We start from the raw sequence: 27,490 nt of genomic DNA, 5'->3' as shown, positions 1-27,490 counted from the left end.
TTAAAACTGGTTTTACATTTAAGGATTTGAGGGTTCTACTAGAGATGCTCTAACAACTAAATCCCAAGAGTAACAAGCAATATGAAGAACTCTCGCTTGGTGAAATCATAAACCTAGTGTTCCTTTTCTACTTTTCTTCCCAACAAATCAAAGTTTGGTTTGGGGGGGGGGGGGGGGTTGTGGAATCTCACGGTGGTCAACATCCATGGTTTTCATATATCTTGTCGACCCCATCTTTAGGGGCTTTACCATAAAATGTTAGTTGTTTATATGATATGTACGTGGTATGAATCCCACTCTTGTTCCTCGCACAAGCCGTCTAAATGGTATTGTGTTCATATTCGACTCAATGATATGTGAACATAACATACAAATTGAAACACATTGTCTTCTTCTACCCTTATTAAATTGTGTGTGTGCCTGTGCGTGTTGTGTGCACGCACATGTGTGTGTGCTTACATTCACGTTGGTTTCGTTTCATTGCGGCTAAAACATATCCATACAACCACGAATACATTAGCCTAGCCACACATCACTATTATCAAAATCCGCCTAACTATGCCAAACAAAGGATTAGGAATAAAATGGCACCCCATATTTAACCTTAATATAACTTCCTCCTCTAAGCTTCCATTCTCCTCCCCAATAGTTATCAAACACAATGAAAGTGTACAACCAACAATAGGGCCAACCTTTGACCCTATTTGCATATACAAGCGAGCTAATGCCTCTCAATCTCTCCTCTCTCTAGGCGACAAGGCCCCAGCCTAGACCTGCCCCCCCCTTCATTTGTTGCTCCAACGGCGGGGTGGTGGTGGGAACCTTGATTTTGCGTGTGACATGTAGTCATGGTTAGAGTATGGTGTTCAGGTGGCTCCACTAACACTAGTGCAGAAAAGCCTAGCTATAGCGTGGCAAAATGGGACCTTCTGGCGTGGACACTCGACGCCACCAATATGGCGTCACTGTTAGAATATATTGGTGGCGTTGGAGGCTACACCAACAATATTTTGATTACCTATGACGTTGGACAGAGTGGCACACCGGCATTGTCATGTTAGATAAAAAAAATAGTACTAGATTCACAGACTGAATGTTTAAGCTGTTCACAAAAGATGCTATCAGCTCCACAAACTAAATGTTTCACGAAATTCATAAAAATAAGTACCAAGTTAACTTCTCACTGTACACTGTATCAATTTTTGCTACTCTCAACACTACATAGTTTTTTCAAGGACTGACTTAAGCTCACGAAGCTTATTCCTGTTCATGCCCCCCTTCATCATGTAATGGGCTTTTTTCGTCTTTAATTTAATGTTTTTGGACTTCAGAACTTCTATCTCCTTCTTGTAGTGACTTATGTCAGTCCTTAGAAACTCGACCTGACGTTCAAGACTGTAAATCTTATGACTGACAATAGCATTGTCATCAATAATCTTGTCTCTCTCCTTTTTCAGGGAAACATTAAACTCCTTTAGGGCCTTGACAGTACTCTCATGTGACGCAATTAGCTCGTGATTGAGCACGTCGACGTCACATGTCTTGTGCTCTTTGGGTGATGGAGAAGGTGGAGCTCCTACATATGCGTGGCAAGGGTTTCAAAACATCAACATTTAATTACCTAGTTACATATATGGATGATTGCAATGTGCCCATGCATGTTTCAATTCTGAAGAAATTGTAAGATATGGGTAAGAGTTCTCGCAGATCTTCCTGTTACGGGGAAACCCGCAGAAGTTTTGTAATAATTACCTGGTTGGTGCTCACTTTGCCATTATCTTTAGCAAACGTTGTCCAGTGCTCAGAGGAGCCTTCCCAGATGCTAGAGTCGGCCATGATGTAGCATCAAAAATGAGAAGAACTAAGTTTCTATAAATGTATCGCTGAAACCTATCAAATGCATGCCAAAGAAGAACTAGGTTTCTACAAATGTGTAGATGACTTTTTAGCTTCTGCACTTTCTACTATCATGTTTCCAATTGAGAAACTAATTATGAGTGTGCCGGCTGCATAAAAGGAAGAAGGAGATCAACTGTGTAGATACCTATTTTTTCTATACAACTTTGAAATCTTGATAGATAAATAATCACACAGATGGGGATTTGTTAATTCAATCTCTCACTGAAACCTATCAAATGCATGTCAAAGAAGAACTAAGTTTCTATAAATGTGTAGATGACTTTTTTAAGCTTCTGCATTTTTTACCTAGATTTTCTTCTCTGAATTTTACAAAAAAACCTAAAAACCCAGTCGTCATCTGCACTCCTAAAACAAACTAGCCAGAACCGCATTCCTAAAACAAACTAGCTAAAATTTGACAACTACAATACTTCTTTACATAACTCTTTTGATATGACATGGTGGGCGGCGTCGGCGGGGCCGACGGCGTTGGTAGGGGCGGGCGGGGCGGCGTCGAGCGGGGCATCGTTTGGCGGCGTCGGGTTGAGTGTCGGGCGGGGCGACGGCGGGGATCGAGAGGAGGACAAGGGTTCAAATTTGTCCAACGAAATCACTATTTAAAAATATTATTGTTTAAATTTGTCCAACGAAATCACTATTTAAAAATATTATTGCTGACGTTGGTTAGAAACGGTGCGTGACGATCAAGAGTTGTGCCTAGCCATTTCGAAATCACTATTTAAAAATATTATTGTTTAAATTTGTCCAACGAAATCACTATTTAAAAATATTATTGCTGACGTTGGTTAGAAACGGTGCGTGACGATCAAGAGTTGTGGCTAGCCATTTCTCCACTAATATAAGATGACGGTGGCGGTGTTCCGTAGTGAAGGACATACACATTCCTAAGTTTTCATAGGATATTTTCTGTTTCCATTGTATTTTTTTCCTTAATTAATACAACACAAATACTCCCTCTATAAACTTTTATACGACAAAGCCCATCTTGATAGACAGTGTATTGGATAATATGCCAGTCAGTCAAAGAATGCACCTTGTAGGAACACAGTTAACTAGTGCTATGCTACCAAATTTATAAGAATTGTTCACTGAACGTCACAAGTTACAACTGCAAAAGAATCAACAACCACACACAAATACACAACCACACCGACAATGGGAACACAAGCTTTACTCCGCGCCTCAACTGAAACCAAAAGGCAAACAACTGAATCACTACAAGCTTACACCCGTGTACCAGAGTTGAATCTTGGTATAAGACGGCCATAAAATCACAGCGTTTCACCCTGCTCCCGTGCCACGGAAGTTGAAAGGATGGCAAGGCTGTTGTTTAAGAACGTGAGCGCGGATTCACAGTCTGAAATGATTTTTGTGACGGATGAAGGCTCGCTTGAATTTGAAAGTGACCCAGCTGCCATTGCTGTATATGAATCTCGCAGGCTCCTCAAATTTCCAAGGAACTGCACATCACAAATAAAACACTCAAGTCAAAGCATGTTTGTATGAGTAAGGTTAACACTGTCAACACTTAGCCAGAGTATGCTAACTACTTGAAAGGACATGGATTATAAGAGCTATGAACTGTCAACACTTACACAGTAGATGATACTGTGTAATTCTACATAAAGCCATACCATGTTATCTCATACTAATATTTTGGAGATGTTTCATAGAGCAGAATACAAGGAGCTAGCCAGATATTTGGTATTTCTTATACTAAACATAACTTCCAGGCTTGTAGATATTTGAAGCTAGTCAGATTTGATTCTAAATTTGCAGCAGGGTGTTTAATTCCTGTCGGCTAGAGTTAAAAAGATATTATTGCCGGCCATCAGCATTTCAAAAATAACACCAGTAAGGTTTAGTACGGAAACTATTTTTGAGTTTTTCACAGGGAAAAACAAACATCTGTCCTGTGCATTAAGTTCATGTTGCAGGAAAATAATTTGCCTATAATAATAACAAGTGCATTGAAACTTGAAAGAAATGTCATAGAACTATGACAGTATTATGACATACTGAATGCCTACTAACAAATGAACTTTTACTATTTCATCCAATCAAAAGTTCAAATAACCAGATCATGAGATGCAGGCCAGAGATAGACAAGAAATTCAAATGAGCAACAAAGTGATCAATAAACGAATAGAAAAATTCAGATAGTACCTTTAAAAGTGTGTTATAAGCCTCTAACAAGCGGTTAGCAGCTGGACCAAACCCATGCAATTGTGGCACCTCCATCATGTGGGTCCAAGGATGAATTTCCTACAGTGCCAAATAACTTCTATCAACTAACATCTCAAAACACATGGAAAATGATAATCAGAAGTACAAATGATATTCATGTCAAGGTTGCTTGTCTGGAATATAAAGAGGAGGTACAGGGAGAAAATTACATAACGATGCATAAGATATTCACCTTAGTGTATATCATATTGAAGGATTTAACTGTTTCAAGAAATGATTGCAAATGTTCCCTCAACTTCAACTCTGTCTCGGCATAGTCTTCGTTTGGATTATAGTCATACTGGACAGCAGAGACTACACTGTTAGCACAAATAGTATACTGCAGAGTACAGTCAACAAACTAACAAACATGCTATTCACGGGAATTTCAGCTAAAAGTGTACAAGTCTATTTTATATATACGATCAAATCACAGCTGTACGAATACTGAAGTAGGATCCAATGCTGAATTTATACCTTTGAGGCTAGCTCCTGAACCATCTGTTGCAGATTTGACATCTTTTTGGTATACTCAGAGAGCTTCAACTCTAGTTCTGCTATATCAGGCCTGCAAAATGATAATTTAACTCAGTGAAATGGTGGTGGTTCTTGAAATTGCTTGTCAACTGGGAGTCACAAGACAGCAACATAGATTCAAACCATTTAAGGAATTATATGGGTGCTATAACTCTGAAACTTCTAAATAATACAATTGATGACAAGAATATAATGGTTGCACTTACAGGGGGTAAATTGATTGTATTTGGACATCTGCAGGAAAAAGCTTGCACTCCTCTGAAAAAATTTGCGCCTGTTTCTCAGCAATGGAATCTACAAGTTGTACATCCTTTGCCAACTGCTCATCAACACTACCAGGGAGCAATTTGTCAGGTAATTTATATATCAGATGCCCTAATACCGAGGTTAAAACAGCATCTAATACTTTCGGTACAATGAAGAGCATTTTACATCAAATATTCCTTTCTGTTTACAGTGCTGGAAAATGTTTAACTGAAATAGCTACTGATTATCAGTGACTAATGCTTTCGTATAATCAGCATAGCAAAAGTATGCCACAGACAGTAAAGTGTAAAACCAACCTCCACTCTGGATTGTCGGCATAGCAGCTAGCTTCCACCAAGTCAACAATTAGACGGAGGAGCTCCACCCGCTCGTCGTAGCTGCCCCTGCCCTGCAATCCCACAAAAGATGAGACACGCTGGATCTGAGTTTGTGATTCTCACCACACTACACGCCAGAGATCTGTCATCCGTGAGTAACAAAAGCTAATACTCAACAAATGTAAGCCTCAAAGAACAAAGAGCTGCATTCCTCTTACCTGAATCGCCTCAGTGTCGACTGAAGGCGTGATACCGAGGAAATTCGCGATCTCCGCCAAGTCTGCACAACCCCAACCAACCATCAGCACCAGGCGCGAGCAAGCATTTCCCAATCCAGCGCCGCGAAACAGGTGTGCAGAAACCTTACGTTGGATCCTGCTGTTCTCCTCGTCGCGGTCGAGGCTGTCCCCCTGCCAGTTCTGCTGCGTGAAGGGCGATCTGTCGCCGAGCAGCCTCCGGACCACAGCGGCAGCAGCAGGTCAGCAGATGAAACCCTCAATTCGGAAACCCTACGAGCCCCGAAACCCGCGCCGGAACACGCGGCGGAGGCTCGGTCGGGGCGGAAATGCGGGGGGCGGGCGGTGGCGCACGTACCGGAAGAAGAGCCACTCGAGGAGGCGGTAGCGCTCGACGCCGGCGAAGAGGAGCGACTGCGCGGGCGCGCTGGCGCGCGGGTAGGCCAGCACCGCCAGCTTCCGCTGGATCTCCTCCATCTGCTTCGACGCCATGGCGAACCAATCCTCCCCGCTCGCGGCGGCCGGCCGGCTTGGTGGTCGTTGGGCTGTGGGGATCGAGCCGACGGGGACGGCCCAGCGAGCGAGATGGATGACGTTACGCTCGGGGCATTTCTTTTCTTCTTTCTACCCACCGAATTATTTTCGTTTCAAATTTCGAAGGATCGCTTCTCTCTCTATCTCCTAGAGACTAGAGATGGGAGATGGGGCCCGCGTGTCGGGTTCCAGGCCCGGAAAGCAACAGGCGAGCGGTCCAACCAAAGCGGCCGACGGAGAGGGGAGAGGGGGCTAGGCGGCTAGCGCGTGGACGGGTGCGGCTCTCGGCTCGCCACGACGCCCGCATGCCGCCGCCCCGCCGCGCCGGCGCGGGCGACACGAGCGCCTTCTTCGCGGCGACGCTGGTGCTGTGGGCCGTGTCGGTGGGGTTCGAGATCGGCGCGCGGGGCCGCCGCGAGCTGGCCGCCGTGGCCGCCGGCTTCGCCTTCTTCCAGGCCGCCAACACCGCCGTCCGCGCCGCGGTCTCCCGCGACCCGCTCTTCGTCAACACCGCCGTCTCTCTGCTCCACTCCTCCCTCACCTCCGCCTCAGGTCTCGCCTCTCTTTCTCCCCCCCTCCCCGAACCCTCACATTTCGTCCCGTCGCTTTTCCCGTGCACGTGCTTTGGGTTAATCGCCTAGTAGAAGAAAGGGTACGCCCGCCTAGTTGACTTCCAGCGTTGCGCGAATTTGGTGGGGATAGAGAGGGCGCGGCAGATTAATCAGTCCGTAAACCCGTTGATGCTTGAAGCTTGATGCAATTTGGTCGGCCCTGGACAAAAGGGAGCACTATGAGCTATGTACTGTTAGTGTTAGTATCGTTGTTCACTGTGATGCTGCTTACTTCTGCTGTTGAGAATTGTCTCCGTTTGAGCTTCGATTGGCTGAAATTGTGCAGGATTTCTCAAAGCCCATATTGCTTGCTACCTCGCTGTTTATAGCATGTTCGGCTTCTAGAGGTTGCATGGTTTCAGTTTCCATGTAAATGTGGCAACCATGCAATGGCCTTGCGTGCAAATACTTCCATGTTTTCCATTCAAAATTGCCAACCCTTAAAAAGAATGGTGATGGTATAAAGTGTGTTCAGAAGAGTTCACTAGTTTGGCACCAAATATCTCCATTTTGTCTGTCAGTTGGGCGGCAAATCAGCACCTAGTGCCTAAACACCAATTAGGTGGGCCTAGGAGGGATAAAATGGCTAGCAGGAAGGGTGTCACCTAGTGCCTGGTGGCCCTCTAGTTGCACTAGGCGGCTGACTTTTAGAACGCTACCTTTCTAACAACATCACTTTTCATGCACTACTTCTTCGCACATACTTATTGCCAGTAAATCTCTCGCGCCAAATTGACAATGGCTAAGCAAAATGATAGAAATGGAAATTTATGTCCTAGATGGTCGGATATGTGCCATTAGATTTAGAGGTGCTGCTCAAGATAGTTAGGAAGTTGTAGAGCCTTCCCTCTGCAGTATTTAAAATTGTTGACCCTTCTTTTAAATGGATGGCTACATAGGTGTGTAATGCATATTCTCGAAAGCTTACTAATTTTTTTTTTGGTAGATATTTATCTCTTTAGTTTGTTCCATTGATGCTGCCATGTGTTATTTAATTCTTAGGCTTGTTGATCTCTATCTCACTCCTATCTCGACTTGCAGTTATCTTTGTTCTGTTGTGCCAATGGCGCACCAAGGGCCTTGAGAACATGTTTCAGCATGAAGAATTAGTTGGTAGCAGTTGGATTGGAGCATATTCTGCTCTGTGCTTTTCATGTGGCTACTTTGCTTATGACCAATTGGATATGCTCCGCTACCGGCTATACAGTGGATGGATTCCTGGGATTCTGATGCATCACCTTATTCTGCTCATTTGCTTTACGCTAGCTCTGTATCGGAATGTGACAATCAACTACCTAATTCTCACTCTTCTATGCGAGGTACATATATCTCTTCTCATATTTTCTGGCATTTAAATTTGTTAACAAAGTTGATTTACTTGGTCTTCAAATAGTTTTTTGTCTTATCATTTGCCGTGAGGTTAATATTTACCCAGTTGTTGACGAATAGGTGTGTACTCCTCAAGAGAGGATCCTTTCATTGCACTTATAAATTACACTGGACCTAAATTGTGACCAACAGGCCATCTTAGTGGCCTGTGATGTAAATCAGTACACCATCATTGCCTCTCCAACTCAGGATTGCGAGCTGCTGTCACACACATGGCCATAGTCGGTAGGTCGCCACATCAATAAGTTGTAGCTCAAACTTTATTGCAGTAAACCTTCTGCCGGAATGATAATACAAAGTGGACGTAGAGAAGACCTTTCAGGCTTTCACTTTATCATTCAGTATGACCTTGAAGGCTAACTGTTTTGATTTCCCAGCTGGACTTTAAAGTTTAAACCACTCGACAGTAGCCATTGCAGTTCCTTCTTCATGTTCACTAAAATTGCTAGAATACAATATTTTGAGTTCTTGCATGGGTCAGCACATCACATTGCTAGAATAGAATATTAACGAGGCATTCATTTTTTGTTTTAAGAACAACGTTATCGAAATAATTAGTTCTGCTCAGTCTCCACTGTAATCAGTGGGGAAGGTATACATTTGGAGCATACACTTTCCTTTCACTTGTGAGAATTTGTATGGTCTGCGTCCATTCTACCAAGGAAATACTAATCAGCAAATTTAGGAGTACATTCTACCCTAGAAAAACTAAATGTCAGCTGAAAAATCGCGAATCGATATTTTTCCCGAATACTAAACGCCCGAAAAAAAAGCGAGTACATTGTACCATGGGAATACTAAAACATCAGCTTAAAAAGTAGGTCTCGCCGGGATTCGAACCCAGGTCGCCAGATTCAAAGTCTGGAGTGCTAACCACTACACTACGAAACCATTTGTTGAGTGTGGTACACCGATGGTTATATTTCTGTCATTTGGCTTACAGCCAAAATATTTTCCTTTACTTGATGGTTCCTGTTAAATTTCCTTCCCGCTTTGGACTTACTTCCATTTGCCACTTGGCAGCTAAATGTAGCTAGGAATATCTGACAAATAACTTATTTTATTTTTTCAATTTATTTTAGCCAAAGGCCATGGACAGGGGTGCGTGGAAGTTAGCTATCCACGTTCCAGAGCCATGACTTGGTTTCGAGATCTTATGGGTTTCAACTCTAGCCTACCCCAACTTGTTTGGACTGAAAGGCTTGGTTGTTGTTGTTGTTGTATTTTAGCCAAAGGCCATTGCGTGGGTACGATAATTTCGTCTCATTGAGCTGCTATTAGGATTTACTATGTGTTTAGTGTTTGTTTGGTGTTTTTTCTCTTCTTCTTCATTAAGCATCAAGGATATATATTATATGCACTTACGAACACACAACATATGAGTTGAGATACATTGGGACAAAAATTGGAAAACAGAATGTATGTAGCTTCAACATGATTAGCGGGTGGTGGATTTTCCACAACTTGTCCTATATAGCACCTTAAAAAGTAAGCACATAGCAAAAGCATTGTTACTATTAGCATCATTCTCGTCGTGGTTAGGTCGTCCTTCTTACATGTCTGATATCTCACTTCTATTGTCAGTAGTTGTACCCCCCCCCCCCCCCCCCCTCTTCCTTGGAGCTCATCGCCTGCTGCCATCATCTCATCTTACCGCTCTTTGACTATCCTAGGATTGAATCTGTGCTCAACTTGTAGCCCCCTTTGGCAATTTCACGACAGAGGTAATGCCGACTTAGCAACTAAGTTGTAGCCCAAACTTTGTTGCAGTAAACCTGTTGCCGGAACGATGATACGTAGAGAAGACATTTCCGTTTATCCTCACAATTTGGAACAAGTAATGTCGTCAGCATTCAATATGACCTTGGAAGCTAATTGTCTTGATTGTCCATCTTGGCTTTCAACCACTCGCCATTGGTCATTTTAGTTCTTCGTCATGTCCGCGCACATTGCTAGAATACAAGATTTTGAGTTTTTGTACTGGATCACATTGCTAGAATATAATACTAATGAGGCATTGATGTCCCATTTTAAGAACAAGGGTATAAGCATCTGTTGAAACAAGTAGTTCAGTTCAGTCTCGACCGTAAGCAGTCGGGAAGTGGTACATTTGGTTGCAGCGTCTAATCTGAAGTTAGCAAGTATAGGTACTGAATGTTCCTTTCTTGATAGTGTACTGTAAATTTTGGCAAGGTTATAGTCACACTAATGTAAATCAGAAGACAGGGGTATGTTTCAAGTGTTATTAACCTCTAGACTGAGTATTTCTACCATTGAAGGTCTGTGTACAATTTACCAGGGCAATACTAAATGTCAGCAAAAATAGGAGTACATTCTAATCTGGAAACACTAGATGTCAGCTAAAAAAATGAGTCAATATTTTTCCCAAATACTAAATGCCATAAAAAATGCAATTATATTAATACCATGGAAATATTAAAATGCCAACTAAAAAAGTAGGTCTTGCAGGGATTCGAACCCAGGTTGCCAGATTCAAAGTCTAGAGTGCTAAGAGCATCTCCAGCCGCGCCCCCAACAGCCCCCAGGCCCCTTTTTAGTCGCCGGCGCTAAAAAATCCACCCAGTCGCGGCCCCAGGACATCGTTTTTCGCCAATTGGGCCCTTTTTTTCGGCCGGCGATCCCAGGCCGGACCCAACGCGCTGGGGGGCACTTGGGGGCTCCGGCGGAAGGAAAAGCGGCGTGTGGGACACCACTGTCATGCGAGAAACGCCTTTCCTCGCTAGATTCGCCCTCGCGTGCCATAGGACGCCTCGCCGCCATGCTGATCCCGGCGCCGTCCACCTGCCCACACCCGCTGCCCCGTCGCTAGAAAAGGCCATTTCCTCGCCGGTTTCGCGGCAACCTCCAATCCGCTCTCCTGGGCGAGCTTTCCAAGCCGCGCAGGCGGGGATATTGGCGGCTGCCCATCCACCATGCTCGCCAGGTGTTCGACGATTTGCCTGTTCGGCCATGGACACGTTCGCGGCTTTGATGGAGGAGGAAGCCGAGGACGACACCGCCGATGAAGAGCACCTCATGATCCTTGCCGCGGGCCTGTTCGCAAATGATGCCAAGCCGCGGCGAGGTGGCTCGGCGCCGGGCCGCCGCAAGAGCAAACAAGACATCGAATGGAGGGCTATTGCATGCTCTACGCTGACTACTTCGCCGACGCTCCTCTTCACGGCGAGAAAGTATTTCGGCGCCATTATCGGATGGGCCGGAAGCTCTTCCTCAGGATTGTGAATGCCATCCGGGAGTTCGATAGCTATTTCATTTGCAAGAAGGATTGCACCGGCACAGTTGGATTCTCCTCACTCCAGAAGTGCACCACAACTATGAGGATGCTTGCGTACTGAGCTCCCGGTGATATACATGAAGACTATGGATGCATGGCCGGGTCCACCACCATTGAGTGTTTGTACAAGTTCTCCAGGGCAGTGGTGGCAGTGTTTGGACCACGATATTTGCGATCACCCAATGCTGAAGACGCTGCTCAAATCCTAGCATATAATGCAGCAAGAGGATTTCCTGGGATGCTTGGAAGCCCCGAGTGCATGCATTGGGCATGGAAAAACTGCCCATTTGCTTGAAAAACTGCCCATTGGGGATGTACAAAGGCGCCAAAGGAGATTGCTCTGTGGTACTTGAGGCAGTGGCCACACAGGACCTATGGATTTGGCACTCCTTTGGTATGCCAGGAACTCACAATGACATCAACATACTGCATTGCTCGAATGTCTTTGCATAGCTTGTTGAAGGTCATGCTCCTCCGGTGAACTTCGAGGTCAATGGGCGCCACTACAACAAGGGATACCATCTAGCAGATGGTATTTATCCGAGATGGCCCACATTTGTGAAGACTATCTCAAACCCTGTGGCAGGAGGCAAGAAGTCACACTTTGCTAAGTGTCAGGAGGCTTGTAGGAAGGATGTCGAGCGAGCATTTGATGTGCTCCAATCTCGATTTACTGTTGTCCGGTACCCCACTCTGACCTGGTCGAAATCTTAGATGTGGGAGGTGATGAATTGCTGTGTCATTTTGCACAACATGATCATTGAGAGCGAGCAGGAAGAGCCAGGGTTTGACACTGAACCATATTTCAGGCAGGGTCCTCTTGCAGTTGTTGATCACCAGGTACCGGTAACATGGGTTGCCTTCCTCAATATGCGTCAGGAGATCCGAGACCCACAGGTGCATCAAGAACTGCAGGACGATCTGGTGGAGCACCTATGGAGGCTCAAGGGCAACGCCTAGTTTGAATTATGAGCTTGCTTCGTTGAACTATTTGATTTCTGTGATGAACTTTGCCATAAAATTTTAGTTTTTGTTGAATTTGTGCCGAAAGTGAGCTGAATTTGGGCCGAATTTGCGCCGAAATTGGGCCGAGAGCGGCGTCTGGGAACCCGAGCCCCCCACGTCGAATTTAGCAGCCGGTTCGCCCCCAAGCGGCGCTATTTCAGGCCCTTGGGGGGCCGAACGGCTGGTGATGCTCTAATCACTACACTACGAAACCTTTTGTTGAGTGTGATCCACTGATGGTTATATTTCTGTCATTTGGCTTACAAACAAACTATTGTTTCTTTACTCGATGATTCCTGTTAAATTTCCTTCAGTCTTTTTGGACTTCCTTCCAGTTGCCACCTGGCAGCTAAATGGAGCGAAGAATATCCGATAAATGACTTATTTTATTTTGTTTTATTTTTTCAATTCACTTTAGCCAAATAGTCCATTGTGTGGGTATGATCATTTTGTCTCATTGATTGCTATTAGGATTTACTATGTGTTTGAAGCATGATAATTTGGAACAACTAATATAGTCGGTCCATTCAGTATGACCTTGAAGGATAATATTTTTGATTGGCCACCTGTGCTTTCAACCACTCGCTAGTGGCTATTGCAGTTCCTTCTTCATGTTCACTCGCATTGCTAGAATACAAGATTTTGAATTCCTGTACGAACCATGAATTGGTCGAGATCTTATGGGTTTCACCTCTAGCCTACCCCAACTTGTTTGGGACTAAAGGCTTTGTTGTTATTGTTGTTGTTGTTGTATGGATCTGCATCACATTGCTAGAATAGAATATTACTAAGGCATTGATGTCCCATTTTAAGAACAAGGGTACACGCATCTATGGAAACAAGTAGTTTAGTTCAGTCTCCAGCGTAAGTAGTGAGGAAGGGGTACGTTTGGTTGCAACCACTAATCTGAAGTTAGTAAGTATAGGTACCGAATTTGCCTTTCTTGATAATGAACTGTTAATTTTGGCGTGGTTATAGTCACACCAATGTAAATCAGAATGCAGAGATATGTTTCATGTGTTATTAGCCTCTAGACTCTGAGCATCTGTACCATGGATGGTCTGGGTACATTGTACAAGGGAAATACTAAATATCAGCAAAAATGGGAGTACATTCTACCTGGAACACTAAATGTCAGCTAAAAAAATATTTTTCTCAAATACTAAATGCCAAAAAAATGTGAGTACACTGTTCCATGGAAAAACTAAATTGCCAGCTAAAAAAGTAGGTCTCGCCGGGATTTGAACCCAGGTCGCCAGATTCAAAGTCTGGAGTGCTAACCACTACACTATGAAACCATTTGTTGAGTGTGATCCACCACTGGTTATATTTGTGTCATCAAGCTTACAGACAAAATATTGTTTCGTTAGTCGATGCTTCATGTTAAATTTCCTTCTGTCTTTTTGAACTTGCTTCCGGTTGCCTAAATGGAGCGAGGCATATCCGATGAATGACTTATTTTATTTTATTTTATTTTTTCAATTCATTTTAACCAAAGGCTCCATTCCGCGGATCCAACTTTTTGTCTCTTTGGGTTGCTATTAGGATTTACTAGGTGTTTGATGTACGATAATTTGGAAAAAGTAATGTGGTCGGTCCATTCAGTATGACCTTGAAGGATAATTGTTTTGACGGGCCAGCTGTGTTGTCAACCACTCGGTAGTGGCCATTGCAGTTGCTTCTTCTTGTTCACTCAGATTGCTAGAATACAAAATTTTGAGTTCTTGTACGGGTCTGCATCACCTTGCTAGAATAGAATATTAATGTGTTCTTTTTTGCTGGTAAATGAGGCGTTGATGTCCCTTTTTAAGAACAAGGGTATACACATCTATGGCAATAGATAGTTCAGTTCGGTTTCCACCGTAAGCAGTGGGGTACATTTGATGCAGCTACTAATCTGAAATTAGTAACTATAGGTACCAAATGTGCCTTTTTGCTTAGGCTGTACTGTAAATTTTGGCGACGTTATAGTCACACGAATATAAGTCAGAAGACCGAGGTATGTTTAAAGTGTTCTTAGCCTCTAGACTGACCTGTACCATGGAAGGTCTGGGTACATTGTACCAGGGAAATACTAAATGTTACTAACAAAAATAGGAGGCACATTCTACCCTGGAAATACTAAATGTCAGCTAAAGGATTGGGAGTCGATATGTTTCCCGAACAATGAAATGTCATAAAAAAATGTGAGCACATTGTACCATGGAAATACTATATTGTAAGCTAAAAAAGTAGGTCTCGCCGGGATTCGAACCCAGGTCGCCAGATTCAAAGTCTGGAGTGCTAACCACTACACTACGAAACCATCTGTTGAGTGTGACCCACTAATGGTTATATTTCTGTCATTGGCTTACAGACAAAATATTTTCCTTTACTCGATGGTTCCTGTTAAATTTCCTTCTGTCCTTTTGGACTTGCCTGCGTTTGCCACCTTGCAGCTAAATGGAGCAAGGAATATCCAATGATTTTCTTATTTTATTTTGGTAAGGTTATAGTCACACCAATGTTAATCAGAAGACAGAGGTATGTTTCAAGTGTTATTAGCCTCTAGACTGGGTGCTAGTGTACCATGGTAGGTCTCTATACATTATACCAGGGAAATACTGAATGTCTGACAAAAATAGGAGTACATTTTACCCTGGAAACACTAAATGCCAGCTAAAAGTTTGCGAGTCATGTTTTTCCTGAATACTAAAATGTCATAAAAAGAAGTGAGTTCATCGTAGTATGGAAATACTAAAATGCCAGCCAAAAAAGTAGGTCTCGCAGGGATTCGAACCCAGGTCGCCAGATTCAAAGTCTGGAGTGCTAACCACTACACTACGAAACCATTTGTTGTGTCTGATCCACTGTTGGTTATATTTCTGTCATTTGCCTTGCAGACAAAATATTTTCCTTTACTCGAGATGGCTCGTGTTAGTTTTCCTTCCTTTTTTTTCCTGACTTGCTTCCATTTGGAACTATGCATCTTAATGGAACTAGGAATAGCCGACATATACCTTTTTTGAAAATCTATTTTGGCGTAAGACTTCATTGCGTGGGTACCATAATTTTGTCTCATTGAACTTCTTATTAGAATTTGCTAGGTGTTTGAGGCACGATAATTTAGAACAAGCAATATGGTCGCTCCATTGAGTATGACCTTGAAGGATAATTGTTTTGATTGGCCAGCTGTGCTTTCAACCACTCGCTGGTGGCCATTGCAATTCCTTCTTCATGTTCACTCGATTGCTAGAACACGATATTTGAGTTCTTGTATGGGTCTGCATCACATTGCATCAATAGAATATTTATGAGGCACTGATGTCCCTTTTTAAGAACAAGGGTATATACGCATCTATGGAAATAGGTAGTTCAGTTCAGTCTCCACCATAAGCAGTGGGGAAGGGATACATTTGGTTGAAGCTGCTAATCTGAAGTTAGTAACTATAGGTACCGAATGTGCCTTTTTTTGATGGTGTACAAATTTTGGTGAGATTATAGTCACACCAATCTTAATCAGAAGACCGAGTATGTTTCAAGTGTTCTTAGCCCCTAGACTAAGTAACTGTACCATGGAAGGTCTGAGTACATTGTACCAGGGAAATACTAAATGTCAGCAAAAATAGGAGTACATTCTACCCTGGAAACTCTAAATGTCAGCTAAAAGATAGGGAATATTTTTCTCAAACACTAAGATGTCATAAACTATAGTGAGTACATTGTACTATGAAAATAATATATTGTCAGCTAAAAGGTAGGTCTTGCCGGGATTCGAACCCAGGTCGCCAGATTCAAAGTCTGGAGTGCTAACCACTACACTACGAAACCATTTTTCGAGTGTGGTCCACTTATTGTTATATTTCTGCTATTTGGTTCACAGACAAAATATTTTCCTTTGCTTTGGTTCCTGTTAAAGTTCCTTTTGTTTTTTGGACTAGTTTGGGTTTGCCACCTTGCAGCTAAATGGAGCAAGTTATATCCAATGGTTGGCCAGCTGTGCTTTCATCCTCTCACCAGTGGCCATTGCAGTTCCTTTTCATGTTCACTCACATTGCTAGAATACAGTGTTTTAAATTCTTGTCAAGTCTCCACCCTAGCGACTGATCTGAAGTTAGTAACTATAGGTACTGAATGTGCCTTTCTTGATAGTGTCTGTTAATTTTGGTAAGGTTATAGTCGCACCAATGTAAATCAGAAGAGTGGTATGTTTCAAGTGTTATTAGCCTCTTTTTTTTTGCATGGTAATACGTGTCTCTAGACTGCGAGATTAGAATACCATTGGTAGGTCTCTGTACATTGTACCAGGAAAATACTGAATGTCAACAAAAATAGGAGTACATTCTACCCTGAAAACGCTAAATGTCAGCTAAAAGATTGTGAGTTAATTTTTTTCCTGAATACTAAAATGTCATAAAAAAGAAGTGAGTTCATTGTAGCGTGGAAATATTAAAATACCAGCCAAAAAAGTAGGTCTCGCTGGGATTTGAACCCAGCTGGGATTTGAACCCAGATCGCCAGATTCAAAGTCTGGAGTGCTAACCACTACACTACGAAACCATTTGTTGGGTGTGATCCACCGATGGTTATATTTCTGTTATTTGCTTTACAGACAAAATATTTTCCTTTACTCGATGGTTCCTGTTAAATTTCCTTCCAGTTTTTGGACTTGCTTCGATTTGCTACTTTGGAGCTTAATAGAGCTAAGAATATCCGATAAATACCTTCTTTTTGATTCATTTTAGCCAAAGGCTTCATTGTGTCGGTGCCATAATTTTGTATCAAAGCCGGATGGATGAAGTGGCGCCAAGCTTCTAGCGTTCTCTGTGACAAGAGAGTGCCACAAAATCTAAAATGCAGGTTATATAGGACCGTGATGCGACCCGCCATCTTGTATGATGCTAAGTGTTGGCCGACTAAAAGGTGACATGTTCAACAGTTGGTGTAGCGGATATGCGCATGTTGAAATGGATGTGTAGCCACACAAGGAAGGATTGGGTCCGGAATGATGATATAGGGGATAGTTGGGTAGCACCGATTGAGGAGAAGCTCCAACATCGTCTGAGATGGTTTGGCCATATTCAGCGCGGGCTGCCAGAAGCTCCAGTGCATAGCGGACGGCTAAAGCGCGCTGAAAATGTCAAGAAGGGGCGGGGTAGACCGAACCTGACATGGGAGAGGAGTCCGTAAAAAGAGATTTGAAAGACTGGAGTATCGCCAAGGAGCTAGCCATGGACAGGGGTGAGTGAAAGCTAGCTATCCATGTGCCAGAACCATGAGTTGGTTACGACATCTTATGGGTTTCAGCTCTAGCATATCCCAACTTGTTTAGGACTAAAGGCTTTGTTATTGTTGTTGTTGTTGAGCTGCTATTAGGATTTACTAAGTGTTTGAGGCAGTACGATAATTTGGAACACGTAATATGGTCGCTCCATTTGGTATGACCTTGAATGTTAATTGTTTTGATTGGCCAGCTATGCTTCAACCACTCGCTAGTGGCCATTGCAGTTCCTTCTTCATGTTCACTCACATTGCTAGAATACGATATTTTGAATACTTGTACGGGTCTGCATCACATTGCTAGAATAGATTATTAATAAGGCATTGATGTCCATTTTGCAAGGAAGGGTATACACATGGAAATAAGTCAGTTCAGTCTCCGCTGTAAGCAGTGGCCAGTGGGTAATTGGAACCTTTGGTTGCAGCGACTAATCTGAAGTTAGTAACTATAGTTACCATATCTGCCTTTCTTGATTGTTTACTGTAAATTTTGGCAAGGATATTGTCACACTAATGTAAATAAGAAGACAGAGGTATGCTCAAGTGCTATTAGCTTCTAGACTGAGTATTTGTACTGTGGACGGTCTGGGTACAATGTACTAGGAAATACTAAATATCAGCAAAAAAGGAGTACATTCTACCCTGGAAGCACTAAAGATCATCTAAAAAGTTGTGAGTCAATATTTTTGACGACTACTAAATGTCGTCAAAATAAAATAAAATTGTGAGCACATTGTACCATGGACATACTATAATGTCAAATAGAAAAGTAGGTCTCGCCGGGATTCGAACCCAGGTCGCCAGATTCAAAGTCTGGAGTGCTAACCACTACACTACGAAACCATTTGTTGAGTGTGACCCATTGATGGTTATATTTCTGTCATTTGGCTTGCAGACAAAATATTTTCCTTCTCTTGATGGTTCCTGTTAAACTTTTTTCTGTTTTTCGGACTAGCTTGGGCTTGCCACCTTGCAGCTAAATGGAGCAAGGAATATCCAGCGATTATCTTATTTTATTATTTTTTGAATCCATTTTAGCCAGGGGCTCCATTGCGTGGGTAGAATATTTTTGTCTCATTGAGCTGTATTCGGATTAAATAGGTGTTTGAGGTACAATAATTTTAGAGCAAGTATGGTCGCTCCATTCTGTATGACATTGAAGGATAATTGTTTTGATTGGCCAGCTGTGCTTTCTACCAGTCGCTAGTGGCCATTGCAGCTCCTTTTCATGTTCACTCACATTTCTAGAATACATTATTTTGAGTTCTTGTCCAGTCTCCACCCTAAGCAGTGGGGAATGGGTACCTTTGGTTGCAGCGATTAATCTGAAGTTAGTAACTATAGGTACTGAATGTGCCTTTCTTGATAGTGGCTGTAAATTTGGTAAGGTTATAGTCACACCATTGTAAATCAGAAGGCAGAAGTATGTTTAAGTGTTATTAGCCTCTAGACTGTGAGTATTAGTACCATGGAAGGTCTGGGTATATTGTACCAGGGAAATACTGAATGTCAGCAGAAATAGGAAACACTAAATGTCAGCTAAAATATTGTGAGTCGATATTTTCCCCGAATACTAAAATGTCAAAAAAACTGTGAGTACATTGTACTATGGAAAGACTATATTGTAAGCTAAAAAAGTAGGTCTCGCCGGGATTCGAACCCAGGTCACCAGATTCAAAGTCTGGAGTGCTAACCACTACACTACGAAACCATTTGTTGAGTGAGATGCTTTGCTGGTTATATTTCTGTCTTTCTGCTTACAGACAAAGTACTTCCCTTTATTTGATTGTTCTTGTTAAATTTCCTTTCGCTTTTCGGACTTGCTTCTGTTTGCCACTTGACAGCTAAATGGAGTGATGAATATCTGAAGGATACCTTTTATTCCATTAATTTTATCCAAAGGCTCATTGCGTGGTACGATATTTTTGTCTCGTTGAGCTGCTATTAAGACTGACTTGGTGTTTGAGCGTTTGTTTTGTGTTTTTTCTCTTCTTCATAAAACTTCAAAAGTATATATTATGCACTTTCAGCATACACCATATGAGAGGAGATGCATTGCGATAACCATTGGATAACAAATTTATCCAGCTTCAGCATGATTAGCAGTAGTGGATTTCCCACAACTTGTTCTATGTACCTTAAAAATAAACACATGGCCAAAACATTGTTACTATTAACGCCAACCTCCTGGTGGTCGGGTCACCCTTCTTACAGGTCTCTGATATCTCACTTATGTGGATCAGTAGTTGTAACCATACCCCCCCCCCCCCCCCACACACACACACACCAACATCTCTTCCTTCGAGCTCCGCTTGCCGCTATCATATAATCTTACCGCTCTCTAACTATCCTAGGACCGGATCTGCACTTAACTTTTGTGCGCCCTTTGATGGTGTCAGGTCCGAGTTAATGCGTCTTAGCAACTAAGCTATAGCCCAAACTTAATTACAGTAAACCTGTTGCCAGAATGATTATATGTAGAAAACCTAGAGAAAACGTTTAACTTTATCCTTACAGTTTGGAATAAGTAATGTGATCTATCCATTCAGTATAGCTTTCAAGGTTAATTGTTTTGATTGCCCAGCTGGGCTTTCAAGCACTCACTGGTGGAAATTGCAGTTTCTTTTTCATGTTCACACACATTGCTAGAATACAAGATTTTGAGTTCTTTGACGTGTCTGCATCACTTTGCTAGAATAGAATATTAATGAGACGTTGATGTCCCATTTTAAGAACAAGGGTATAAGCATCTATTGAAACAAGTAGTTTTGCTAGTCTCCACCATAAGTGGTGGGCAAATGGGTACATTTGGCTGAGTTAGTAACTATATGTACTAAATGTGCCTTTCGAGATAGTGTACTGTAAATTTTGTTGAGGTTATAGGCACAACAATGTAAAGCAGAAGACAGTGGTATGTTTCAAGTATTATTAGCCTCTAGACTGTGAGTATTAGTACCATGGAAGGTCTCAGTACATTGTACCAGGGAAATACTAAATGTCAGCAAAAATAGGAGTGCATTCTACCCTGCAAGCACTAAATGTCATCTACAAAATTGTGAGTCGATATTTTTCCTGACTAAATGTCATCTTAAAAAGAAGTGAGCACATTGCACCATGGAAATAGTAAAATATCAGCTAAAAAATTAGGTCTCGCCTGGATTCGAACCCAGGTCGCCAGATTCAAAGTCTGGAGTGCTAACCACTACACTATGAAACCATAACCATTTGTTGAGTGTGAGCCACTGATGGTTATATTTCAGTCATTTGGCTTCCAGACAAAATATTTTCCTTTACCCCATTGTTCCTGTTAATTTTCCTTGCTTTTTTTTGGACTTGTTTCCATTTGCCACTTGGCAGCTAAATGGAGCAAGGAATATCTGACAAATACCTTTTCTTTTGAATTGATTTTAGCCAAAGGCTCCATTGCGTGAGTACGATAATTTTATCTCATTGGGCTGCTATTACGATTTACTGTACGTGTTCTGAGTGTTTGTTTTGTGTTTCTCTTCTTCATTAAGCTTCAAGAATATATATTATGCACTTAACAACACACATCATATGAGAGGACATGCATTGGGACAATTATTGGGTAACAAAATTTATCTAGCTTTGTTTCACTTTTTTTATCAGTAGTTGTAACCATGTCTCCATACAAAGAGAAAATAGACAAGACATTTCACTTTATCCCTACAATTTGGAACAAGTATTTTTTTCGAGAAAACGGAAGAGATTTTGTGTTCCGTTGCATTGAACAGATAGAGTTTGGTTACGACCCTCCTAGGAGAGCAAGTTCAGGAAGGGACATGAATGTGAATCTAATGTACATCCCAGGTGGTAGGCAAGATAACTCTGAGGCCACGTGCACCAGCGCGCGCCCATTGTTCGGCTTCGTCCTTGATCTTAGAGACCAGGACATGGACGAGGGGCTGGGCACCGTCGAATATGCACTCGTTGCGCATCTTCCAAATCATCCACGACTTTAGGAGGGCGATGGAGGCAAGGCCTTTCCGCGTCGTTGTAGGTGTGCTTTGCTTGGTGCGCAGCCACCAATCCATGAGCGTGCCTTCGTCGCTTGGTCCTGCGGTGGTCATCCTGAGCCACGCAAGGATCTCATGCCAAGTCTGCTTGGCAAAGGGGCATTTCAGGACTAGGTGGCGCATCGTCTCGGGAGCTTGGTCGCATAATGGGCATCGTACCTGGGTCTGGAGGCCCCGCCTAGTGAGGCGATCAGCGGTCCAACACCTATCCAGGTTAGCTAACCAGTGGAAGAATTTTATGCGCGGCGGTGCCCAACTCTTCCAAATGAGCTTCCAGGCGTAGCAGGTAGTGGAGCCCTGAAATGTGGCGAGGTAGCAGGAGCGGGCCGTGTAGGTACCGGATGTCGTCCATTTCCACGGCAGCTGGTCAGGTGCATCTGAGAGGGGGAAATGCTCGATAGCTTGCCAGACCTGAATGTATTGGCCGATCTCGTTGATGCCCACTGTCACTTGGATGTCGCCTGCCCAGCTGTGTCCCTATAGACCTTCGGCGACGGTCCGGAGCTTGCGTTGACGCTTGGGAATGCAGATGTAAAGGTCGGGGGCGATATCAGAGATGGACTGCCCATTGATCCACCGATCCTCCCAGAAGAGCGCATAAGAGCCGCTCCCAATGATCATCGTGGTGGAGGCGAAGAAGAGCGCTCTTTCCTCGAGCGAGAATTGCAGGTCTAGTCCGTGCCAAGCCCGGTCGTGGTCGGTGAGCGAGTATCAGAGCCAACGGAGCCGCAGCGCTAGGCCAGTGCGCTCGAGGTCTTGGATCCCAAGGCCGCCGAGGGAGGTAGGGCGGCAGACGTGACGCCAGTTGACATGGCAGTGGCCACCGTTGGCGGCTGCGCGCCCAGCCCAAAGGAATCCACGCTGGATCTTCTCGATTTGCTTAAGGGTCTTCTTCGGTGGCGCGAAGGCGAGGAGTTGATGGACAGGGATGGCACCTAGGACAGATTTCACCAGAGCCAGGCGCCAAGGCTTTGTCATCAAGTCAGCCTTCCAGGCGGGGAGGCGTCCGGCAATCCCATCAATGAGTGGCTTCAGCTGGGCCGCAGTAGGGCGCTTGATCGTGAGGGGGATACCAAGGTATGTGATCGGCAACTCCACGATGGGGCAGCCCAAGTGCGTGAGTGCTTCAGTCGCCTTGTCTAGGTCGCAATGCAGCAGCGAGGCAGAGCTCTTGGCGTAGTTAACGCGTAGGCCGGAGGCGCGGCCGAAGAGCGCTAGGATCTCTTTGACAGCCATGATGTCGCTGATCTTGCAATGGCAGAAAAGCACCACGTCATCCGCGTACAGAGACACCGCGGGGACATGCCTTCTGGGATGTAACTATGCCATAATACCCAGCTCGAGCGTGCGCTTGATGAGTCTTCCCAGGGTGTCCACGGCGAGCACGAAGAGCTGCGGCGACATGGAGTCGCCTTGGCGTAGACCCTGCCGGTGCCAAATGGGGGGGGGGGGGGGGGCTCTCCATTTATCAGTACGTGTGTGCTCGCCGAGGATAGGAGGATAGCAATCCACTCCAGAAACCTGTTCCCAAATCCATATTGGCGCAGGACCTCGAAGAGGAAGGGCCAGGACAGGGAGTCGAAGGCGTGTGCGAGGTCCAGCTTGAGCATGACACGCGGGGCCCCAAACTGGTGGAGGAGACGGTCCGACTGCTTGACCAAGATGAAGTTACCGTGCAAGCTTTGTCTGGCGATGAACGCGTTCTGGCATGGGCTGACGAGGTGATCCAGCCTGGGGGCGAGGCACAGTGAGAGAACTTTGGCGAAGATCTTGGCCACGAGGTGGATCGGGCTTATTGGCTGGTAGTTATTGAGCAATCCGGCATCCGCACGCTTCGGAAGGAGGATGATAAGCGCCTGGTTAAGACTACAGAAGCCGCGGCCCCTCAGCTCGTACAGCTGCTGGAATGCATCAACAATGTCCTGGCGCACCGTGCCCCAGCAAGTTTGGAGGAATTTTGCGGTAAAACCGTCGGGGCCGGGGGCCTTGTGTGCAGGCAGCCGCTTGATCGCTTCCCAGATTTCCTCGGCGTCAAAGGGAGCGTCAAGGTCGGTAAGATCGCACGGTGTGATCAGCTCGGACAGGCCGAGTGAGCAATCCCTGTTGCTGGCAGTGCCCAAGAGCGCATCAGATTGTGCAAATGCGGCTTCCACCATGCCCTCATGCTCGGAAATCACCTGGCCGTCGACGGCGAGGCCAACGATCCGGTTCTTCTGTCGGCGGAAGGAGCATTGCCTGTGCCCAAGAGAGAGTATTACATTCGGTCCATTCAATTTCAATATGACCCTCAAGGTTAATTGTTTTGATTACGCAGCTGGGCTTTCAACCGCCCGCTAGTGGCCATTACAGTTTGTTCTTCATGTTGACTCGCATTGCTAAAATACAATTTTTTTTGTTCTGGTATGAGTCTGCATCACCCTGGTAGAATAAAATATTAATGAGACATTAATGTCTCGTTTTAAGAACAAGGGTATAAGTATCTATCGAAATATGTAGTTCAGTTCAGTCTTCAACGTAAGCAGCGGGGGAGGGATACATTTGGTTGCAGCGACTAATCTGAAGTTTGTAACTATAGGTACTGAATGTGCCTTTTTTGATAGTGTACTGTAAATTTTGGTAGGGTTATAGTTACACCAATGTAAATCAGAAGATAGAGTTATGTTCAAGTGTTATTACCCTCTAGACTGAGTATTTGATCCATGGAAGGTCTGGGTACACTTTACCAGGGAAATACTAAATGTCAGCGAAAATAGGAGTACATTCTACCCTGGAAACACTAAATGTAGCTAAACGGTTGTGATTTGATATTTCATCCAATACTAAATGCCAGCTAAAATTATGTGAGTACATTGTACTATTGTAAGCTAAAAAACTAGGTCTCGCCGGGATTCGAACCCAGGTCGCCAGATTCAAAGTCTGGAGTGCTAACCACTACACTACGAAACCATTTGCTGTGTGTGATCCACTGATGGTTATATTTCTGTCATTTAGCTTACAGACAAAATATTTTCCTTTATTCGATTGTTCCTGTTAAATATTTTTGACTGACATTTTGTATTGGATAAAATATTGACTCATGATTTTTTTAGCTGCCATTTAGTGTTTCCAGGCTAGAATATACTCCTATATCTGCTGAAATATACTATTTCCCTCGTACAATGTACCCCAGACCTTCCATGGTATAATTACTCACAGTTAAGAGAGGCTAAAAACCTTCCATGGTACACTTGAACATACCTCTGGCAAAATCTAGAGTGGCAAAAACAGAGTTTTCCTGATTTACATTGGTGTGACTATAAAACCTTACCAAAGTTTACAGTACACCATCAAGAAAGACACATTCAGTACCTAAAATTACTGACTTCAGATTAGTCACTGCAACTAAATGTACCCCTTCCATACTGCTTAGAGTGATGGTTATATTTCTGTCATTTAGCTTACAGACAAAATATTTTCCTTTATTCGATTGTTCCTGTTAAATTTCCTTCCGTTTTCTTGGACTTGTTTTCGTTTGCCAGTTGGCAGCCAAAGTGAGCAAGGAATATGCAACAAATGTCTTACTTTATTTTAGTTTTTCAATTCATTTAGCCAAATGCTCTATTGCGTGGTACGATAATTTTGTCTTGTTGTGCTGCTATTCGGATTTACTAAGTGTTTGAGTGTTTTTTCCCTCTCTTCATTAAGCTTTAAGAATATACATTGTGCACTTAACACAGCACACAATATTTGAGCAGAGATGCATTGGGACAACCATTGGATAACAAAATGTACCTAATTTCAACATGATTAGCTAGTAGTGGATTTTTCAGCACTCGTTCTATTTCACCTTAAAAAGTAAGCACATGACCAAAACATTGTAACTTATTAGCACCACCCTCGTCGTGGCTGGTCTCCGATATCTCACTTCTGTGGATCGGTTGTAACCATACCCCTGCACGTCTTCGTTCGCGTCCATGGTCTGCTGCTGTTATATGATCTTACCGCTCTCTGATTATCCTAGGACCGAATCTGCACTCAACTTGTTGCCACCCTTCGACAATTTCACGACAAATGTAATACTGTCTTAGTGACTAAGTTGTAGCCAAACTTTACTGCAGTGAGCTTGTTGCCGGAATGATGATGCAAAGAGAACATAGATAAGACATTTGACTTTACCCTTACAATTTTGAACAAGTAATATGATCGGCCCATTCAGTATGACCTTGAAAGTCAATTGTTTTGATTACCCAGCTGGGCTTTCAACCACTCGCTAGTGGCCATTGCAGCTCCTTCATGTTCACGGGTATTGCTAGAATAGAATATTAATGAGACATTCATATCCCATTTAAAAAACAAGGGTATAAGCATCTATTGAAATAAGTAGTTCAGTTCAGTCTCCACTCTAAGCAGTATGGAAGGGGTACATTTAGTTGCAGTGACTAATCTGAAGTCAGTAATTTTAGGTACTGAATGTGTCTTTCTTGATGGTGTACTGTAAACTTTGGTAAGGTTTTATAGTCACACCAATGTAAATCAGGAAAACTCTGTTTTTGCCACTCTAGATTTTGCCAGAGGTATGTTCAAGTGTACCATGGAAGGTTTTTAGCCTCTCTTAACTGTGAGTAATTATACCATGGAAGGTCTGGGGTACATTGTACGAGGGAAATAGTATATTTCAGCAGATATAGGAGTATATTCTAGCCTGGAAACACTAAATGGCAGCTAAAAAAATCATGAGTCAATATTTTATCCAATACAAAATGTCAGTCAAAAAACAAAGTTTCACCAAACTGAAATGCCTGCTAAAAAAAGCAGGTCTCGCCGGGATTCGAACCCAGGTCGCCAGATTCAAAGTCTGGAGTGCTAACCACTACACTACGAAACCATTTGTTGAGTTTGACCCACTAATGGTTTAATTTATGTCATCTGCCTTGTGGACAAAATATTTTCTATCCACCTAAAGGTTCCTGTTAAGTTCCCTTCCGTTTGCCAATTGTACGGGTATGCATCACGGTTGCTTGAATACAATATTGATGAGGCATTAATGTCCCGGTTTAAGAACAAGGGTATAACCATCGATCGTACTAACTAGTTCAGTTCAGTTTAGTCTTCACCTTAAGCAGTGGGGAAGGGGCACATTTGGTTGCAGCGACGGCAGACATATTGACAAACTTTATGACTGCAGATGCACTCCATATTCTTGCATGTAAGGAAATTGAGGAGAATGGCTGGATTCCGCGATTTCAACAGAAAACTGGTGAAACTGGAATGGGTACTCAACTGGACTACCTTTGTCACAGCAAGGGTGATCTGCCACATATTGATCACATACAGACTGATCACCGACGCACACAAGTTTGATAAGGGCATTGAGCTGCCACTAGCCCTTTCTGGTATGGCAGGAATGAATGTGCTCAATGTATCTTTAGGGCTTGACCTATTTAAAGCGTTCGCGCGAGAGAGAAATCAGCAGACGCATCAGGACTGAATGTGTCTTTTCTTGATAGTGTAATGTATATTTTGGCAAGGTTATAGTCACACCAGTGTAAATCAGAAGACAGAGGTATGTTCTAAGTGTTGTTAGCCTCTAGACTGTAGTGACAATCCATATATGTAATCTGGTATGTATGATGAATTCGTATTAAGATGTCTCCCGGAAAGATTCTGTGGCTATGCCAGCATTAGTGGAATCACATCATGACTTATGTGGACAACCCGACCTTGATTCAGCGTTTTGAACAGATTCTTTTTGAAGTGTTTGTATTGTTTAAAACTTCATCTAATCTTATAGCCTACTAAAACCACAAATATTTCGATACAGAGGGAGTATTAGAGATGCTTCAGGCGACTTTTTTGTAAGCCATAATTTCTTTTTGCT

At 43.3% G+C, this 27,490-nt stretch overlaps 2 protein-coding genes and 11 non-coding genes across 13 annotated transcripts; 1 reads left to right on the top strand and 12 right to left on the bottom strand.

Moving 5' to 3' along the window:
* Positions 1-2,973: 2,973 nt before the first annotated feature.
* Positions 2,974-6,104, bottom strand: LOC123444785 (AUGMIN subunit 7). The gene is made up of 9 exons (XM_045121628.1): positions 5,862-6,104; positions 5,635-5,720; positions 5,486-5,547; positions 5,247-5,338; positions 4,890-5,015; positions 4,624-4,714; positions 4,340-4,447; positions 4,087-4,185; positions 2,974-3,380 (listed from the first exon to the last, which is right to left on the bottom strand). The coding sequence occupies exons 1-9, from the start codon at positions 5,993-5,995 to the stop codon at positions 3,192-3,194; spliced, it is 987 nt and encodes a 328-aa protein (XP_044977563.1). The 5' UTR covers positions 5,996-6,104; the 3' UTR covers positions 2,974-3,191.
* Positions 6,105-6,189: 85 nt separating this feature from the next.
* On the top strand, positions 6,190-27,326 carry LOC123444786 (TLC domain-containing protein 2). Its single transcript, XM_045121629.1, has 3 exons — positions 6,190-6,589; positions 7,690-7,967; positions 26,798-27,326. The coding sequence occupies exons 1-3, from the start codon at positions 6,205-6,207 to the stop codon at positions 27,098-27,100; spliced, it is 966 nt and encodes a 321-aa protein (XP_044977564.1). The 5' UTR covers positions 6,190-6,204; the 3' UTR covers positions 27,101-27,326.
* TRNAQ-UUG lies at positions 8,857-8,928 on the bottom strand. Its single transcript has one exon. It is a non-coding gene; the product is annotated as a tRNA-Gln (tRNA).
* On the bottom strand, positions 13,564-13,635 carry TRNAQ-UUG. The gene has a single exon. It is a non-coding gene; the product is annotated as a tRNA-Gln (tRNA).
* TRNAQ-UUG lies at positions 14,571-14,642 on the bottom strand. The gene has a single exon. It is a non-coding gene; the product is annotated as a tRNA-Gln (tRNA).
* Positions 15,096-15,167, bottom strand: TRNAQ-UUG. The gene has a single exon. It is a non-coding gene; the product is annotated as a tRNA-Gln (tRNA).
* On the bottom strand, positions 16,076-16,147 carry TRNAQ-UUG. The gene has a single exon. It is a non-coding gene; the product is annotated as a tRNA-Gln (tRNA).
* TRNAQ-UUG lies at positions 16,804-16,876 on the bottom strand. Its single transcript has one exon. It is a non-coding gene; the product is annotated as a tRNA-Gln (tRNA).
* Positions 18,368-18,439, bottom strand: TRNAQ-UUG. The gene has a single exon. It is a non-coding gene; the product is annotated as a tRNA-Gln (tRNA).
* TRNAQ-UUG lies at positions 19,236-19,307 on the bottom strand. The gene has a single exon. It is a non-coding gene; the product is annotated as a tRNA-Gln (tRNA).
* On the bottom strand, positions 20,742-20,813 carry TRNAQ-UUG. Its single transcript has one exon. It is a non-coding gene; the product is annotated as a tRNA-Gln (tRNA).
* Positions 24,508-24,579, bottom strand: TRNAQ-UUG. Its single transcript has one exon. It is a non-coding gene; the product is annotated as a tRNA-Gln (tRNA).
* TRNAQ-UUG lies at positions 26,426-26,497 on the bottom strand. Its single transcript has one exon. It is a non-coding gene; the product is annotated as a tRNA-Gln (tRNA).
* Positions 27,327-27,490: the final 164 nt, after the last annotated feature.

This window comes from Hordeum vulgare, chromosome 3H (assembly GCF_904849725.1).
Source record: "Hordeum vulgare subsp. vulgare chromosome 3H, MorexV3_pseudomolecules_assembly, whole genome shotgun sequence".
NCBI classification, from domain to species: Eukaryota; Viridiplantae; Streptophyta; class Magnoliopsida; order Poales; family Poaceae; genus Hordeum; species Hordeum vulgare.
The sequence above is the reverse complement of the archived record's forward strand: the minus strand, read 5'-3'. Positions and strand labels throughout refer to the sequence as shown.

Excerpts from the sequence above, each read along its gene's own strand:
- LOC123444786 (XM_045121629.1), top strand. The coding sequence starts at position 6,205 with ATGGGGCCCGCGTGTCGGGTTCCAGGCCCGGAAAGCAACAGGCGAGCG. Across the intron at positions 6,590-7,689 it reads CTCCCTCACCTCCGCCTCAG|TTATCTTTGTTCTGTTGTGC; the intron begins GTCTCGCCTCTC and ends CTCGACTTGCAG. Across the intron at positions 7,968-26,797 it reads TTCTCACTCTTCTATGCGAG|ATGCACTCCATATTCTTGCA; the intron begins GTACATATATCT and ends TTATGACTGCAG.
- LOC123444785 (XM_045121628.1), bottom strand. The coding sequence starts at position 5,995 with ATGGCGTCGAAGCAGATGGAGGAGATCCAGCGGAAGCTGGCGGTGCTG. Across the intron at positions 5,339-5,485 it reads TCGACACTGAGGCGATTCAG|GGCAGGGGCAGCTACGACGA; the intron begins GTAAGAGGAATG and ends GTGGGATTGCAG. Across the intron at positions 3,381-4,086 it reads CTTATAACACACTTTTAAAG|TTCCTTGGAAATTTGAGGAG; the intron begins GTACTATCTGAA and ends TGTGATGTGCAG.